The sequence below is a fragment of the Macrobrachium rosenbergii genome, chromosome 12 (assembly GCF_040412425.1).
Source record: "Macrobrachium rosenbergii isolate ZJJX-2024 chromosome 12, ASM4041242v1, whole genome shotgun sequence".
Taxonomy (NCBI): Eukaryota; Metazoa; Arthropoda; class Malacostraca; order Decapoda; family Palaemonidae; genus Macrobrachium; species Macrobrachium rosenbergii.
Genome location: NC_089752.1, coordinates 26056425 through 26072214, shown reverse-complemented (window position 1 = coordinate 26072214; position 15790 = coordinate 26056425). Strand labels below are relative to the sequence as shown.

General features: G+C 38.3%; 2 protein-coding genes across 2 annotated transcripts in view; one reads left to right on the top strand and one right to left on the bottom strand.

The window, feature by feature from the left end:
- Vps50 (vacuolar protein sorting 50) overlaps positions 1-7867 on the bottom strand; it is an 85925-nt gene extending 78058 nt beyond the window's left edge. Inside the window, exon 1 of the mRNA XM_067112995.1 lies at positions 5935-7867. Coding sequence (XP_066969096.1) covers positions 5935-7545 — 1611 coding nt within the window. The 5' untranslated portion in view covers positions 7546-7867. The remainder of the gene's footprint in view (positions 1-5934) is intronic.
- Positions 7868-15159: 7292 nt separating this feature from the next.
- LOC136843977 (protein argonaute-2-like) overlaps positions 15160-15790 on the top strand; it is a 564386-nt gene continuing 563755 nt past the window's right edge. Inside the window, exon 1 of the mRNA XM_067112994.1 lies at positions 15160-15598. Within this exon, the coding sequence (XP_066969095.1) occupies positions 15523-15598 (76 nt within the window). The 5' untranslated portion in view covers positions 15160-15522. The remainder of the gene's footprint in view (positions 15599-15790) is intronic.

The following is a 15790-nucleotide window of genomic DNA, read 5'->3' as shown; positions in this document are numbered from 1 at the left end:
TTATGAGGGGTGCTAAAAGGCTCATCCATTCCTTGGCAGAACAAGTCTTGGCTGCCATCAGGTAACTCACTTTCAGCAGGCATTCTCGATCCTTTGAGACGTCGGAAAAACCTGAAAAGAACTGAGTTCATCCGAACTCCCAAATAAGTCAAGTCTTGAGATGGAGAGTTGTGACTTTGGAAGATTTACTGAGTCCCAATTCGTCGGTAAGAGAAAGGTCCTTGTAGGTCCTTCATGCATTGCCTTTTGGACGGAGACCGATCAGCCAATGTCGTCGAGGGTAAGAAATTTAATTCCCTCTAAGTGAAACCATTTTCGGCAATTGGAGCCATCATCCTTGTGAAACTTGTGGGCTGTTGATAGGCCGAAGCAAAAGAGCCCTGAATTGAAAAAGCCCTGCCTCTGAATGACAAAACCGTAGGAATTTCTTTGATCTCGGATGGATAGGTACATGAAAGTATGCCCTGAGATCGAGGGACACCATCCAGTCCCTTTCCTTCAGGGAATTGATAACCGACTGTGTGGTTTCCATCTTGAATGGTGTTTGAAGCACAAATTTGTTCAGGGATGCTTACGTCCGAGGACTGGTCTCCATCCTCCTGACGATTTTTGAACCAGAAACAGACGGTTGTAGAACCCCGGAGATGAAGGTTCGAGGACTGCTTCTATGGTCCCTTTTGAAGGAGGGAAGTAACTTCCCTCCAACACCCAAGTTTCTCTGAGTCCCTGGATGATACGCTGAAGTCTACTGGCGAAGACTTTAAAGGAGGACTCTCTGAGAAGAATGGTGTAGCCTTCTCTCAGAACGTTGATCACCCAGGTTCTGCCTTGGCCTCCCAAACTTGCCAGAACGACTGTAGTCTGCTCCGACCGTTGCATGAAGGACCCTGAACTCATCGGTTGGTACCTAGCTTCTGGGGATGAAGAGAATTTTCCTCTTCCCCAGCACGAAAAGGGCCAAGAAGGAGTACATTTGAGAAGGCCTAGAGGATACAGGGAAAGAAGGCTTGGGTACTACTGGAGAAGTTGAAACCTGGTCTTTTCAAGAATGAGCCAGTAGGTCTTGGAGTAGACTTCCGTGAGAGAGCCTCAAATTTTCTAACTAACGTGGCGGAAAAAAGGGATTCTTAAGCAAAGGAGCAAAAGAAGAGCAGATTTCTGGTTCCTGGAGACTCCTCTCGCGACAAACGAAATCAACAGTAACTCTCTTCTTCAAAATGCCGGTAGCAGTCACTGAGGCAATTTCTGACGTTCTCCCGTGATGGCCTTGTCCAGGCAGGCCAAAAATAGCATCAAGATCTGTAACATCTTGGGGGAAGATCACACAGACTTTCACTATCCTGCTTTCAAGGCTCCTATAGACCAGTCAATAAAGAAAAGATCTCCAAGATCCTATAGGAACTCTTCACCAGATGGTCAATTTCCAAGACGCAGAAGCCGACTTTGGATGAAGAAAAAGCTGAGCGACGGGCAGAATCCACAAGGCTGGAGAAATCCCTTGAGAGGAGTGCAGAGTCTCCTAAGGAAAAGACTTCCCAGTCTCATACCACGAACGAGACTTAAAAGACAGGTTGAGAGGGGAAAACAGAGAAAGATGTTTGCACCCTGAGATCTTTTCTGCTCAACCATCCTTCTTGCGGAGAGCTCTTTCACTAAAACAGACAGGACCAGCTTCAGAAATCTAGAGGAAGGAGGTTTAAAATCCCTTGGCAAACTGCGTAGTCGGAGACGAAGGGGAAGCTGGAGCAAAGTCTTCTTGAAAAAGTTCTTCAAAGTGTTGTAAGAGATGCAAAGTTGGAAGTAGGAGCAGACGGAACATCATCTACTTCGAAACATCGAAACTGGGAGAGAATCTCTGAAGCAGTTGGAGCATCGCGATAGAAACGTCTCCGAGCCAAACTTGCGTTATCCTTTGATTATCGCCGAACGTCACACAGGCGCTAAGAGCCGACCGGCGTCCAAGTATCCAAACATGAGCTTGAGAGGAGTCATAGGAGCCTAGAAGATCCGAGAGCCAAAGAGGCGCCAAAAACCATGTGGCGCTTAGAAGCGCAAACATTGTGCGCCTTGGAACGACGAAAAATGGAGGCGCCAAGCGTCAAAGTAGCGTGGCCGTGGAGTTCGGCCGGTGGGCAGAAGTAAGCGCCAAGGAGCGATCGGAAGCGAGCCAGGCGCGGGGCAGCGAGTCAGGCGTGCGAGCGGAAGCGCGCCAGGTGCGTGAGCGGGAGCAGAGACCAGAGCCTCAGTTGCAGAAGGAACCTGAAGAGCTGGAGCTTTTAAAACCTTCGAAAAGTCTCAAAAATCTTGTCCAATTTGTCTCTTCGCGAAGGGCCGGAACCGAGGCATAAAGCGACTTCTGGGATCCAACGGGAAGGAAGTCATACTTGCATGCTAACAGGAGGATCTGCGCCGCTACGATCCGTAGAACGCATCCGGACCTGCCTGAAGAAGAAGAGATCTCTGGGCTATCCTAAAAGCTACAAGACGGAAGAGGAGAACGTGCCAAAGGTTTCTTGATAGAACTTGACTTGGAGGAAGCTCTGTGTCTCTTCAGCGGCCTACTAGACTTGACTGCTTCCAACCTCCGACGAAACAGAAGCACAAGAAGACACTTCCGTGATCGCTTTTACTATAGCGAGCTGCAACAGCCTGGGACAACAGGACTGTTAGAGGAGCAACTGCTCGTGAGCAGACCCCCACTCGCTCCCTTCGGCTTTCGCATGTCTTCTCCCTGAGCCCTGGGAGCGGACAGAGGCCTCACCTAGGGAACGAAGGGGACGAACAGTCACCTCCTCCACAACACTATCACTGCAACACTTCGATGTCAGACACGCACTCACATCCTGGCCAATCTTCTCTATCGCAGAGAAAAGAGCCGAAATCTTACCATCAAATTCTCTGAAAGGTCTGACACGGTAGTGGGTTCGAAACAACAGGTTCCGGGGCAGGAATAGGGACAGGAGGGGTAACAGGAACAGAACAAGAGGCAATACTACTCCTACTCTGGGAGGAACTTGGCCGACATACGTGCCTATCTTTACTTAATTTTTACCTGATACTTAGCCAACTTTTGCCAATCAAGCACAGACAAAGACGAACATTCATCACATCTATCCAGATTCATGCACAATTTCCTCTACAGTTAGAGCAAGAAGATGAGGGTCTATGTTAGACCGAGACATTCGAGTTTTACAACCCCCGTATCTAATTTGAGATCCTGAATCAGACATAACTAGAAAAATCTCAACCAAAGAAATAAAAAACAAGCCAGAACCGTCAACAAAAGTGGGTACTTCCACCAAAGAAGAAACGAATCGATGAATTTCCTTGAAGAGGAGCAGACGACTAGTCGCTGGCCCCGACAGAGAAAATATGATTAGTTGTTGATGGAAATGGATCCAGGTACCCGGTAGAGAGGGCGGGTAGTCGTATCACTCTGACCATATATTAGTTGGACCGCCAGTTTTGAATTTTCTGTCGAGATCGAGAATTACAGCTATATGTAAACAACAGGTAAGTTCATATAAAATGATACTTTATCAACACCATAACTAAAATCACAGACAACTTTTAAATATTTAATGATTTTCTAACTTTGTTTTAGCTGGTCAATGTGGTATGACATGTCAGATTTTCATAAAAATTCATACCTAAAAATTTTGGTACTGTACTTCCTTATTCCATTTACAGTAATTACAGTAAGAGTTGGCACTGTCTCAATAGTTCTAGATCTACAAAAAAGAATGGGTGCTGGTTTTCCAGAAGACACTAAATCTGTATTCATCCGTCCACTTGCTTACTGTGTTAATAGCTCTTTGCATATACAGCACTGACAGGTAAATACTGCATCATATCCTTTAAAATATATTGTAATGTCAAATCATAACAATTAAAGAGACCCTACCTGGAAGAAGTAATACATTTTCCAGAATACTGTTAATCACAACAGCAAAAAAAGTGACACTAAGAACACTACTGTATCCTGAGAGACTCCTTTTCTTGAGTACAGGGATTTGATATGTAATTCCTGAATCTTAATCTAAAGTACCTCTGATAAAAATTAATATATATCTAATTGTATTTCTTTTATACCTGTATTATATAATTGTTTTACAAAGCAAAAATGATATATCGTGTCATGCTTAATCAATATCAAAGAACACCCCTATAGTCTGACACCTGGCAAAACCCTGCCGGGTTTGGTTTGATAACTTAACCAAGGGATCTACTGTAGCTCTATTTTTCTTGAATCTAAATAGTTTTCAAATGCCAAACAACTCTTAGTATTAATAATTTTTTGTCACTTTAACAGACACAACTGGTGTGGGCTACTGGTTTGTAAGTACTATATGAGGTAGAGACGCATCCTTATATGACCATCTTATTAGGATGATCAGTGCAATTTTTTTTATAGCATCCGTTTCCCAAATTTTACTGATATCTGTCTATCCATCTAACAGTTGCAGTATGTAACTGGTTTGGAAGCCTACTCACTAAAAGTTCTGGTCTTTATTGCAATCTGCCTGAGTGTACAATATCCGCTAACTTCTCTCCATTCAGGTTTACTGTCTTCACTTTCACTAATTTTCAGCACTGAATCACTGAAACGTTCCTCACTTCAAAGAATGCCAAGCATTGTGGTTGGAATCAGACTATAATTCTTTGATTACAAGTTGTCATGGAATATCTTGCATAAATTATATTGAATATTAAGTGGAGGGCAAGTTATGCTACTTTAGTACTATGCAAGAAATAAGTAACATATCTATTCCTGTTTTTCATGAATTTTTAAAAATGTAACTTATAAAATGTCTCAATATGACTGATGCTTACATGCACTATTGAATCTATTTTTTACTCTTTGACTTTTATTGTATTTTGTTGCTGAACAGCCGGCATAAATAGTCTTAAGTTTGTATCAGTGGAAAAGCAAGTAAACATTCTTCTGAACAGCTCAAAAACAAGTATCTTCGTTATAATATTTTGGGAATTTTGTCTTAAAAAGTAACATAACATCTTTCTCTGCTGATAAGTTCTACTTATGCTTTGGATTTTTTCTGTCTGATTTTTATTGCACTTTTTTGGGGACAGATTGTAATAAATTTTATATATGTAAGTGGAAATGCAATTTATCCTAGTTTGGCACTGCATGAAAATAAGTAAGATATCTATTTTTCATTTTTGCTCACTCTGAACTCCTGTAATACTGATGTTTCCTTTTGTGTATATATGTGTGTATATATATATATATATATATATATATATATATATATATATATATATATATATATATATATATATATATATATATATATATATATATATATATATATATATATATATATATATATATATATATATATATATATATATATATATATATATATATATATATATATATATATATATATATATATATATATATATATATGATATAGTATAACTATTCAGCATTAAAATGACACTGAACCCATGATCATAACAAGCATGGTAACTTTGCACTAAGAGATCAAAGAACAATATCAATATGTACATGATCTCACACTATGTGTTCTGGGACAGACATGATTTGTGAGAGGCTGAATCCCCATATGGTTAAAAATTAACTAGGAAGGAGGAATGAGGAGGGGAGAACTTCCCAATCCAACCCAAAGTTGGGGTAAGACATGGCACTCTAAGTAAGGGTAGATGAGGGTAGGTTAGGAGAGGATACAAGTATTTCAGTTAGCATTAACCCCCGTTTTTGGGAATCTAAATAAATCAGGAAAATGTACTGTTAATCATTTTGTTCAAATAGTTCACCTTGCAAACCTGAAAGATTTACATGGCAATGGGGGCAATCTTCCCCATGGCCTTCTCGCATGAAAAACATGGTCACCAAACAAAAAGTCCTCTCAAATTATTAAAATGAAATTTGTTGAAAGACTGCTGTGCCATCAAAACAGTTTGTGCACACTTACCAAGTCTTTTAATGGGTGAGGAGTTAGGAGTTGCAATTTTGTTGAAGACTCCATCCCTACCCCTGAGAAATCTGAATTCCATAAGTTGATAGATGGAGAATGTTGACTTCACTGGGCAAGGCTCCCAACCCTCATTTTCCAAAAACATATGAAGCTCTTCCATCCTTGCACGGTGATGATTACGGAAATAATTTAAGGACTGTTTCTTTATGGACTCTCGTAAAGTTTCTGACCGACTACCACAAAAAGATTCCCCCACATCGATTAATTTGTTAATCACATCTAAAATTCTTAGAAAATCATCAAATTTGAAATGTGACAGATCAGATGCTAAAATAAAAGTTCTCACTTTTGCCTGTACATCCTGCCATATTCTGTAAAGACCATGTTCCAATTTTTGTTTAGTATATCTGCAATGATTTTCCATTTCACTATCATTACAGTGTTCTGGTGTATCAGCCCTAGGGACACTCCTTTTGTCACTCTCATGCCACGCAATTATGCTTTTGTAACTCCTTAAAACATTCCACATACATCTACTTAGGTCCAAAAGGCAAGGGAGAAAACTTTCCTCATTGACATTCTTACACAATTCAGAATACTGTAGCTTTGAATAAGATGAACCCCCTACAGAACCATTTCCTCCATTTGCTGTATTATACAATTCAACATAACCAAGAACTATTGTAAATGCAGAATTGTGAATATGAGAAGTTAAATGCATATGAAGCTGATCCATCAAGGTTTGAGTTTTCCCCAGTAATCCATATGCCGTTTGTAGCTTTTCATAATTGCCAGAATTAAAGTTTGAAGCAACTTTCGCCAGTGCCACATCTAACTGTTCTTCAGCGCCTTCTAATGTATCTTGTAATTTGGTGCTTAGCTCTGATATACATGTGAAATGTTTGAATGTTGCTGCTGCTTTCTGACACTCCAATAACAACTGTATGGCCCCTGGATAATCCTCTGCTTTCAGCAAACTTTGCAACTGAACATCAGTCATCTGTAAAGTTCTAATCATCCTTAATGACCTTATAACACTAGCAATCTTTTGCCTCTTGCTATAATTGGCTAAAATGCCTAAACTCGCCGACGTAAACTGACTTCTCCCTAGGGCGAGTTTCTTACGACCTTCGACACAAAGTCCCACCTCCTTAATAATTTCCTTTTGCAGCTCCGTCACGCGCTCCATTTCTTCACTGCACATTCCCTGTTTCTGCATAATTAAATCTGACACTCGCCTCGACACTATGGCCTGCTGCTTCCGTAGCCTAGACCTGGTGCCGTTGATGAAGTGGATGTCAATAACTTCCGGGAACTTTTGCAGCTCGTGCTCACTCACTTCAACATTTTCACTCTCGAAATAAATCTTTTCTATGCTATCGATGACGGCCTGTTCGGCCTCCGGTGTTAACATGTGTTCATTGAGGGCACTCCCTTTCCTGAACACCTGTGGGGTCACGGCGGTTCTACCCTCAAAGTCATCCAGAGTGACAAAGTCTGCATTTTGCACTGGTGAAGTCGGTGCTTTGAGGGATATCTTTTGCTTATCAATGAACGACTTGAACTTTCCTTTGATATCCATCGTGAACTCAAGATACCCTTCTGCACTTAAATCAGGAGCCACATTTTGACAGACGGGATGTGTAGAGGAAACAGCTGATTGGCATAACTGCTTATTGACATGCTGTTTAGTGTCGGGGACGTTCAAAATATAATGGTTCTCGGTAAAGTTAGCAAAATTAGAAAAGATAACTAGTACATATATTTTGACACAGTTTTTATTTTAAAGACAGAAAAATATACTTTAATGAATGTGGAGGCTATATAATAAGCTATGCAATGATGAAGGTGGGGACCACATGATAAGCTATGCATTTTGTCTACTACAAAAGAGAGAGAGAGAGAGAGAGAGAGAGAGAGAGAGAGAGAGAGAGAGAGAGAGAGAGAGAGAGAGAGAGAGAGAGAGAGAGAGAGAGAGAGATTGTAACAAAATCGAGGGATATTGTCAAAATAACAGAAGGTGCCTGCGGGATAGGCAAAGTTTATCTGCCATAGTAAATTTTTTATAGGGACTTTCGAACAATTGCACTGCGTACTCCAAGTTAATTGTCCAGTTCACACAGTCATAACACTAAAAAAAATAGACTATTCTTACTGAAAGACTTGATATTCTCAGTTCTCCTGATATCAAGAGGGATGTTATTGCATAATCCTGGGGATGCAATTTTGAAAGCTGTAAGAACAACATTCGAAGTGTGTTTTGGTTCAAATAACCCGAAACCATCTGTATCTAGTCTTGAACTAACCCATTCGTTGTCTGTAGGCCTACTATACCCAGCAAATCTTTTGGATATCTAGTCTTCATAGCAGTGATGAACCAGGACACATATGTTAAACATTATTCTAGCTTTGACAGGCTGTCAGTACAACTGCAACAATACAGGGGTAATCCGTTCGCGAGGTGTGACACCCTTTATTAATCTTGCAGCTCATTTTATTATATTTTGCAGCTTCGTAAGTTGTGTCTTAAGTAGACTATGTTAAACAGAGTTAATGACAGTTAACCACAAATTTCTTATCAGGAAAGTTATCAAGATTTTGTTTAACAACGGCGATGTTTCTCAAATGATGTCTAGTGACGTTGCCAACATTCTGAGGCAAATTATCGTCCAGCACCACACCTAACTCACGGACTCTGTCAGTAATAAGGACTACTAAGGGATTCAGAGCCGATGAAACACGGTTTTTCGGCAACAGCTTTTTACCAAAGCATCAGATAAAGGTGAAAGTTGGCAAGTGTATATTTTATAACCCTTCCTAATTTTTGCAAGTATTATTTAGTACCAAAGTTAGATAGTTTTGATATTTTTAGAGTAAAATGAAGTCGCCGATGCCGGAACCGAGAAAATCAAGACAAAGATCCTAAAACAATTCGTTACGTGAAAGTAATATGACGTCGTGAGGCTCCGCCCATCCACCAGGTAGGCGGTGAATGGATATGCTTACAGTCTAGGCTTCAACAAATTCGATAATGGCCAGCAGGATATGGAATTGTCCCAGACTCCCAGTGGTTGCAAGACTGCATTTGTGCTACAGCTTGCCATTTTGTATACAAGCGAGAAGATCCGTGGCAAGATTTACTATAGCATTATTAGGCAATTATTTCTCTAGAAGTGTGGGCAGGAGCTGTTGTTAGACAATCCCGACCTCTTCCTCAAGAGTGACGATGAAGACATTTTGTAAATAGATTATGTCTAATGTTAGACGTTTTATTTGTATATCTAAAACATATTTATTAAAACGATGATTATAACAATATGTTCCTCATTCAAACTGATTCCAGTATATTTTCCTTTCCATGCATATCAATATAAATCGTGTTACATTTGATTGATATTAAGTAGGTAAATAATAGCTTGCCCCATAATCTCGACTCGTTTTATTTGCAGTGAGTAGGCTATACGAGCGCTGTTTAGGGTGCTGTATGATATATATAAATAAATAAAAAACAAAGAAAAATAGCAATGGGTTACATTAACTGAAATAAAACAATGGCGTTGACCTTTACACCTCTAACAATTGAGGGAAATGAGGTATCATTGCTTTTCATTTGAATTCTACTTCTAGTGACCGCTCCTGACTTGCTGCAAATAGAAGGCTATAGTGTCGAAACCTGAGGTAAAACAAAACGGATTGTCTTTTTGTATTCCCGCCCTGAATAGATATAGATCTAACAAATGAGATATAGACTGGTACATTGAATTATTTGTAAGGTAGAAACAATACGAATATCAAGAAATGGAAGAATTCCAAGGTTACAACTTAGTCCCAACAACTGCTGTGGAAGTTGTGATGAAACCTCCACAAAATAATAATAATAATAAAATTATTGAGAAAGCTCGCGACCATTGATATCGCTGAAACCTAGGATGGATATTAATATTAGTTAGTGAGTATGTCATCAGCAAGTGGGCAGTCATTATTGTGTTTAAAACCCTTACCTGCGATTTTGATGGCTCTGGCATAGGGAACTCACTTTTACTCTAATAAGTACCAGAACTGTCGAACTTAGATACTAAATGATACTTGTAAAAATTAGGTAGGGTTATAAAATATACACTTGCCAACTTTCACCTTTATCTGATGCTTTGGTAAAAAGGTATTGCCGGAAAACCGTTTCATCGGCTCTGAATCCGTTATTACTATTTGTACTTAGCCAAATGTCACCGAGTATTCTTAAGTTATTTTTCTTCCCCACCAACATAAACTCAGTTTTTCATTTAGTATTAGCTGCTTCAGCATCATTCATTCCTTGACGGGTAAGAACATTACTGAACTTATTTGTATCCTCGATGTCGTTCACAGAGGAACGGAGTTAGGTGGCACCTGCAAATAGCTTGAAATTTACCCTGTGTCTCTAGTACACATGCCAATCTGGTGGTATATATATATATATATATATATATATATATATATATATATATATATATATATATATATATATATATATATATATATATATATATATATATATATATATAAAATAGGATTAGACTAACACACTTCCTTGTAGTACTCCTCTTTTAGTTTTTCGTGAGATGAATATAAGCAATTTCTGTCATGCAAGCAGTCTGCTAAAAACTCAGTTATTTTATGAACAATTCCAAAAGATCGTAAATCATTTAGAAATAGTTCATGCACAACCATATCCAAAGCAGCAATAAGATGGGGTGTGACCAGGATACTATATTTGCTTTCATCCATCATATCCGATACATCATAATGCATATAGCAATCTTTATAGAATAATAGTGTTTGGATATGAATGTTAGATCCGAAACAGGTCTGTATAAACTTTGAGTTATGATTATCGAGTGGATCTTTCAAAACTGGTTTAATGATAACCGCCTCCTCAGATGTGTGGAAAGCAGACTCAGACATGAAAAATTGTTCACTTCAACAAATTCAGACACTGGCATTGGAGCAATTACCCAATTTTGTTTTCTAGGCCTTTTCAACAATGCTTATAACATTATCATTATTTGCACTATTAAATCTTTGATTTGGAAACCATGAGAGAGCTTTTTTTTACCTTAACATTAGCAATTAAATCATTGATGTGTCGACGTAGTTTATTCATACCCATTGCCCATCCTCAGATTTCCTGATTCTGTTATTTGGGTTTTCTCCTTCCCCTCAAGTAAATGTAACGATTTTTTTACCATTCTGTATTTTTGCCATGGAATTTCATTCCTTAACCCTCGCCATTTGTCCTCTTAGTTGCAGACTCACCATTAAACAAAGGTGGCCAGTCCTTAACTGTTATACATTTTTCCACCAACGGACACATATTATCGCGTAGTCACTTTTATTCAAGGGATAATTAGAATACTCTGCTCTTATTCTATTCAGGTTACCATGGCCACAAGGAATATTTCTATCTATATTTGTTTTCCTAATCCCTTCATTAATGAAAATGCGCTGAGAGATCTGTTACCAAAGTTTATTTTCTTTATTCCAGCAATGTCTCTTCGTCACACCGAAAAAGGGTACAAAAAAGTGAAGTGTTGAATAAAACAAAAATAAGAATTAAACTGGAGAGGGATGCAAAAAGAAACAGAGCAAAGTTGGAGAGATTAAGAGACGTGGAGAATAAAAACTCTTAGAAAAATATATAAAGCTAAAAGTGTTTAGAATACATAAAATTATGATACAAAACAAAAGTTATCATCAATGATGTGATCTGAAGTCATTTCAAGAATGAGAGAAGATTTTAACACGGGTACAGAGCCTCCAACAAAAGATATTCTTTCAAACTGTGGTGTGAAATATTTCCCACATTTTTCCATGCAGAGGAAAGAATTGTATTTTACAGGATATCAGGAAGTAAGAAGAACCTTGAATGAGACCCTAGAGAAATGGAATATATGAAGTAGATGAGTCGAAAAGCACATGACGGAAAAATTGAAAGGAAGCAATAGGCAGGCGGTTACAGCACACCTAGACATGGCTCATTTTCATCTACATTGTAATTGCTTAGTTTGTTCCCATATGTTATGGGTATTTTGCAACATACTCATCACTAAATAGCTTAAAAGTTCCTTAATCTATCTTTCCTTTTATGCGCAACATTTTCTACTTGCCATTTACTACATTGTCTCATCTTTATCCTCTTGGTTTTTCCTCATGCCAAAGCCGGCTAGCTTTATTTCATAATTTGTATTTGGATACCAATTAATTTTCTAACAGCTCAAGGTTTTGACTGTTCCCAGTTTATGACGCCCATTGCTTTTCAGCTGAATGAAATGTCGCTGACCTGCGCAAGTACTTCGGATCTACTTCATAGTCGTGTTTACGGTTGAGCAAACGGAACATGCTCTATATATTTTGTTGCCTTAACGTTACATAACGTCGGTCTCTCTATGGTATTTTGCACGCAGTTGATCCATTCATTTATACACATCTCCACATTTCAAGCCTTCTGTCAAAATTAGCGTTATCACATCCACATTATTTTGTAGGCCACAGTATATATTCATTAACAGTTACAAGGAATACTTTGTCGAAAATGTTCACTGAATCGGTGCTAGTCTTTCATTGCTCTCTTGGGACCAAAATGACCATATATCAGTATAGTACTTTGATTAAAGCATCTTTTTAGTATTCTTTTACATTAATCAAATTCCCTAATAATTTTCTCTTCCACTTTTTCTTGCATCCACAGATGAGTTTCTATATTCCAGGGTGCCATCTTGAATACTTTCCTGTATATCGCCCCGTTTCAGCTACTTTAATTAGTTTTTTTTTTTCTATGATTCGACACTAGTTTAGATTTATTATACATATTTTCCACTTCAGTCCTTCACTCTGATCATTCGTCAGTCATTTGATTAACGCAGCGCTGAGTTCTGAGTGAACTATTTCTATTGATAACCTTATGTTTAGTGATTATCTTGTCTTCATCTATTTCTATTTTATGCACACCCACTCCACCTCGGATCACAAAGCATTACAAAACTTTCCCGTGTACGATCTTATAAGGGGGCGTTGGGCGTTAACATCCTGTCAATAATTATTTGTTTATTTGTGTATGACAAAATGGATTGGACAGTTTCCTTGATGGGCCTTTATCAAATACAAATATTACAAACAAATGCCGTTGGTAAAGTAAAACACAAGAGTAATATGTCGACAAAAATGAAAAAAAATATTGGAGGTTGGGAAATGTTTACGAACTACTTAAGAAGAATATCGGAAAGATGTAGATGTAACAGCCGCCCTCCCAACCTCTATAAAAGATAAAACTAAAACTTTAAATTCTCTAAAATGTGCAGAATGACAGCAGTGATACATTCTCAGATTATTACAACACATAATTGTTATGCAGTTGCTCTTCATTGAAGAGCAACTGCATAAGTAATTTTCGAGCCTTCACTTTTGTTTTGTTTTCTTTGCTGTTCGCTTTCTTTAAACACATCTTAGCCCAATTTTCACTCGACATTTATAAAACGGACGCTTCGGCCGAAGTTGTAAGAGAGTAGAAGGGTGACTAAGAGGTCCGATTAGTGATAACGATACTGTTTCCGATTGACATGAAAATTGTGTGTGGCTAAGCAATATCCTTTTCTTTTTAATAAACTGATAACAAAGAGATCATAAAACGTTACAATATAATAATACTCTACTTTGCTGGAAATCCTTAATACATTAAAATGGAAAATTCTAATACGTTGCGAGCTTGCTCCTAGAGCAACCCGTCATTCGTGTAAAAAGTTGGTTGGCTTACAATGACTCAGTTTTATGCCAATGCAAAGCCCTTAGCAAGAGGTGTCTTGTAAGTGTGGTAAATGGTAAAGTATTAGAGCGGATATGAGGCCTGATGTGGACCTCTAGAGCCTGAGCAACCGACAAAGATGACGTGTAGGAGGAAGTTCAAGCATGTAGTATACTCGTACGTCCACAGATGTGCAATGTATTATTAGATGGAGTACAACGAACAATCATAAGCGGGAAATTTAAGTTTCAATATGAGCAATATAGGCAGTTTCGCCATCTTCTCAAGAAAGTAAATATAACGTTAGGCCAACGTTACAGCAAAGTTGCATACTACTGATCTTTTTTTAACCCGATGATCTGCTAATGCTAGTTTACCCTCCGTTGTGAAGGCCGTTGTGTTCAAGTAGCGCAGCGGTTAGCAAAAGTTATGAATGGACAATGGACCATACAGGCGTATTGTATATATACATTAAAGGCTATACACTGATTTCGAGACAGATTTGATTGTGGCAAGAATAATGTATATATATATATATATATATATATATATATATATATATATATATATATATATATATATATATATATATATATATATGATTTTGTGTGTAAATATGTTATTCTTGCCACAATTAAATCTGGTTCGATATAAATGTATAGCCTTTGATGAATATACACAATACGCCGGTATCATCCTTGTTTATTGAAAGTATGTATTTTCTAATTAGTCATCCCTTATCCCATATACAGTATATATAGTACCTGTGTAGGTACATGAGAAGACTATATTAATGAACATGTTAAGAATGAATAACAATCACATCATACTTTCAGGTTGGACCTAGATAGAAATATTTCAGACAGCTACTTTGTAGGCTACTGTAGGCCTACCGGTTAGAATTTGGCTTGCCAGGGTGTTGTCATTGATCAACGTAATCCTATACCTGTGACTAAAATATTATATAGCTAGTACCAGTAATTTAGTTTTATGAATTATTGGAATAAAAAATTCTGTGTGTGTGTGTGTGTTTAAGGATCTTGGTTTAGAAGGTCCTCGATCTTTCTGTTTTCAGTAATGTTCCTGTTTTTATGAATAAAAGCAAGTTGGACTCTAATTTCAATTTCAAGTTTGCAGAATTAAACGTGCATGTGTCTTAGAGTTTGTATTTAACATCATAAGCACCACCCATTACGCTGTGAATACACATGATCCAGTTTTGTAACGACGAATTGGAGGATGCAATCCTACGCAATCATCATTTGCATACGTACACTGATAAAGTGATAGGGAAAATTTAAGAAATCCGAGCCGTATACACTCAAAAAAATAAGCTCGCAACAGGCCCTAGCTCAAGTTACAAAATTAGAGTACGCCACAACACTTTGTATTATATATATGAGTATGTCAGTGTAATTCCACGCTTATAACTAAAGTAGAAACCCCATAAACCTGGCTAAAGTGCCACCGCTTGAGTTCAGTTTTATGAATTGTTGCTATCAAAGAACTCTCTCACACACCTACCCACCAGTCTACTAGTGCTATGCATTACTAGCATAACTTTCAATTATCAGTAATTGTTAACATTTCTTATGCACAAAGCAAATGGAAATCTGGTTTCCACGAGCGCCATGTTTGACATCAATGGAGATTTCTCACCCACCGTCTCATTCCACCAGTGCTTTCAGCTCTGTCGGTGATAACGCAAGATGACGTAACGTGAATTGCTATTTGGCTGTGATGGAAAAAGGTTTCTTGTTATAGTTAATATATTAAAGTCCCGAAATGACATCTACTGCAAAGCCGCCACCAAAACCAGCACGGCCCCCTATTAAGAACTGGAAAGGGGAGCTGCCAATAGGTAAGTTTTAAAATATTAATGGCAAGAAACGACTTTTGTTATTTTTGAAGGCACCTTGCCTGCGAGGCCAGGGTAGCACCCATCCTGTACGGGTTACGCAGAGTTCGTATAGGGATAGCTAGGTCATGACGAAGCGAAAGTAGCCCAAATTCACTATCACTCGTTAGTTTAGGTCAGGTTGACACGAAATTA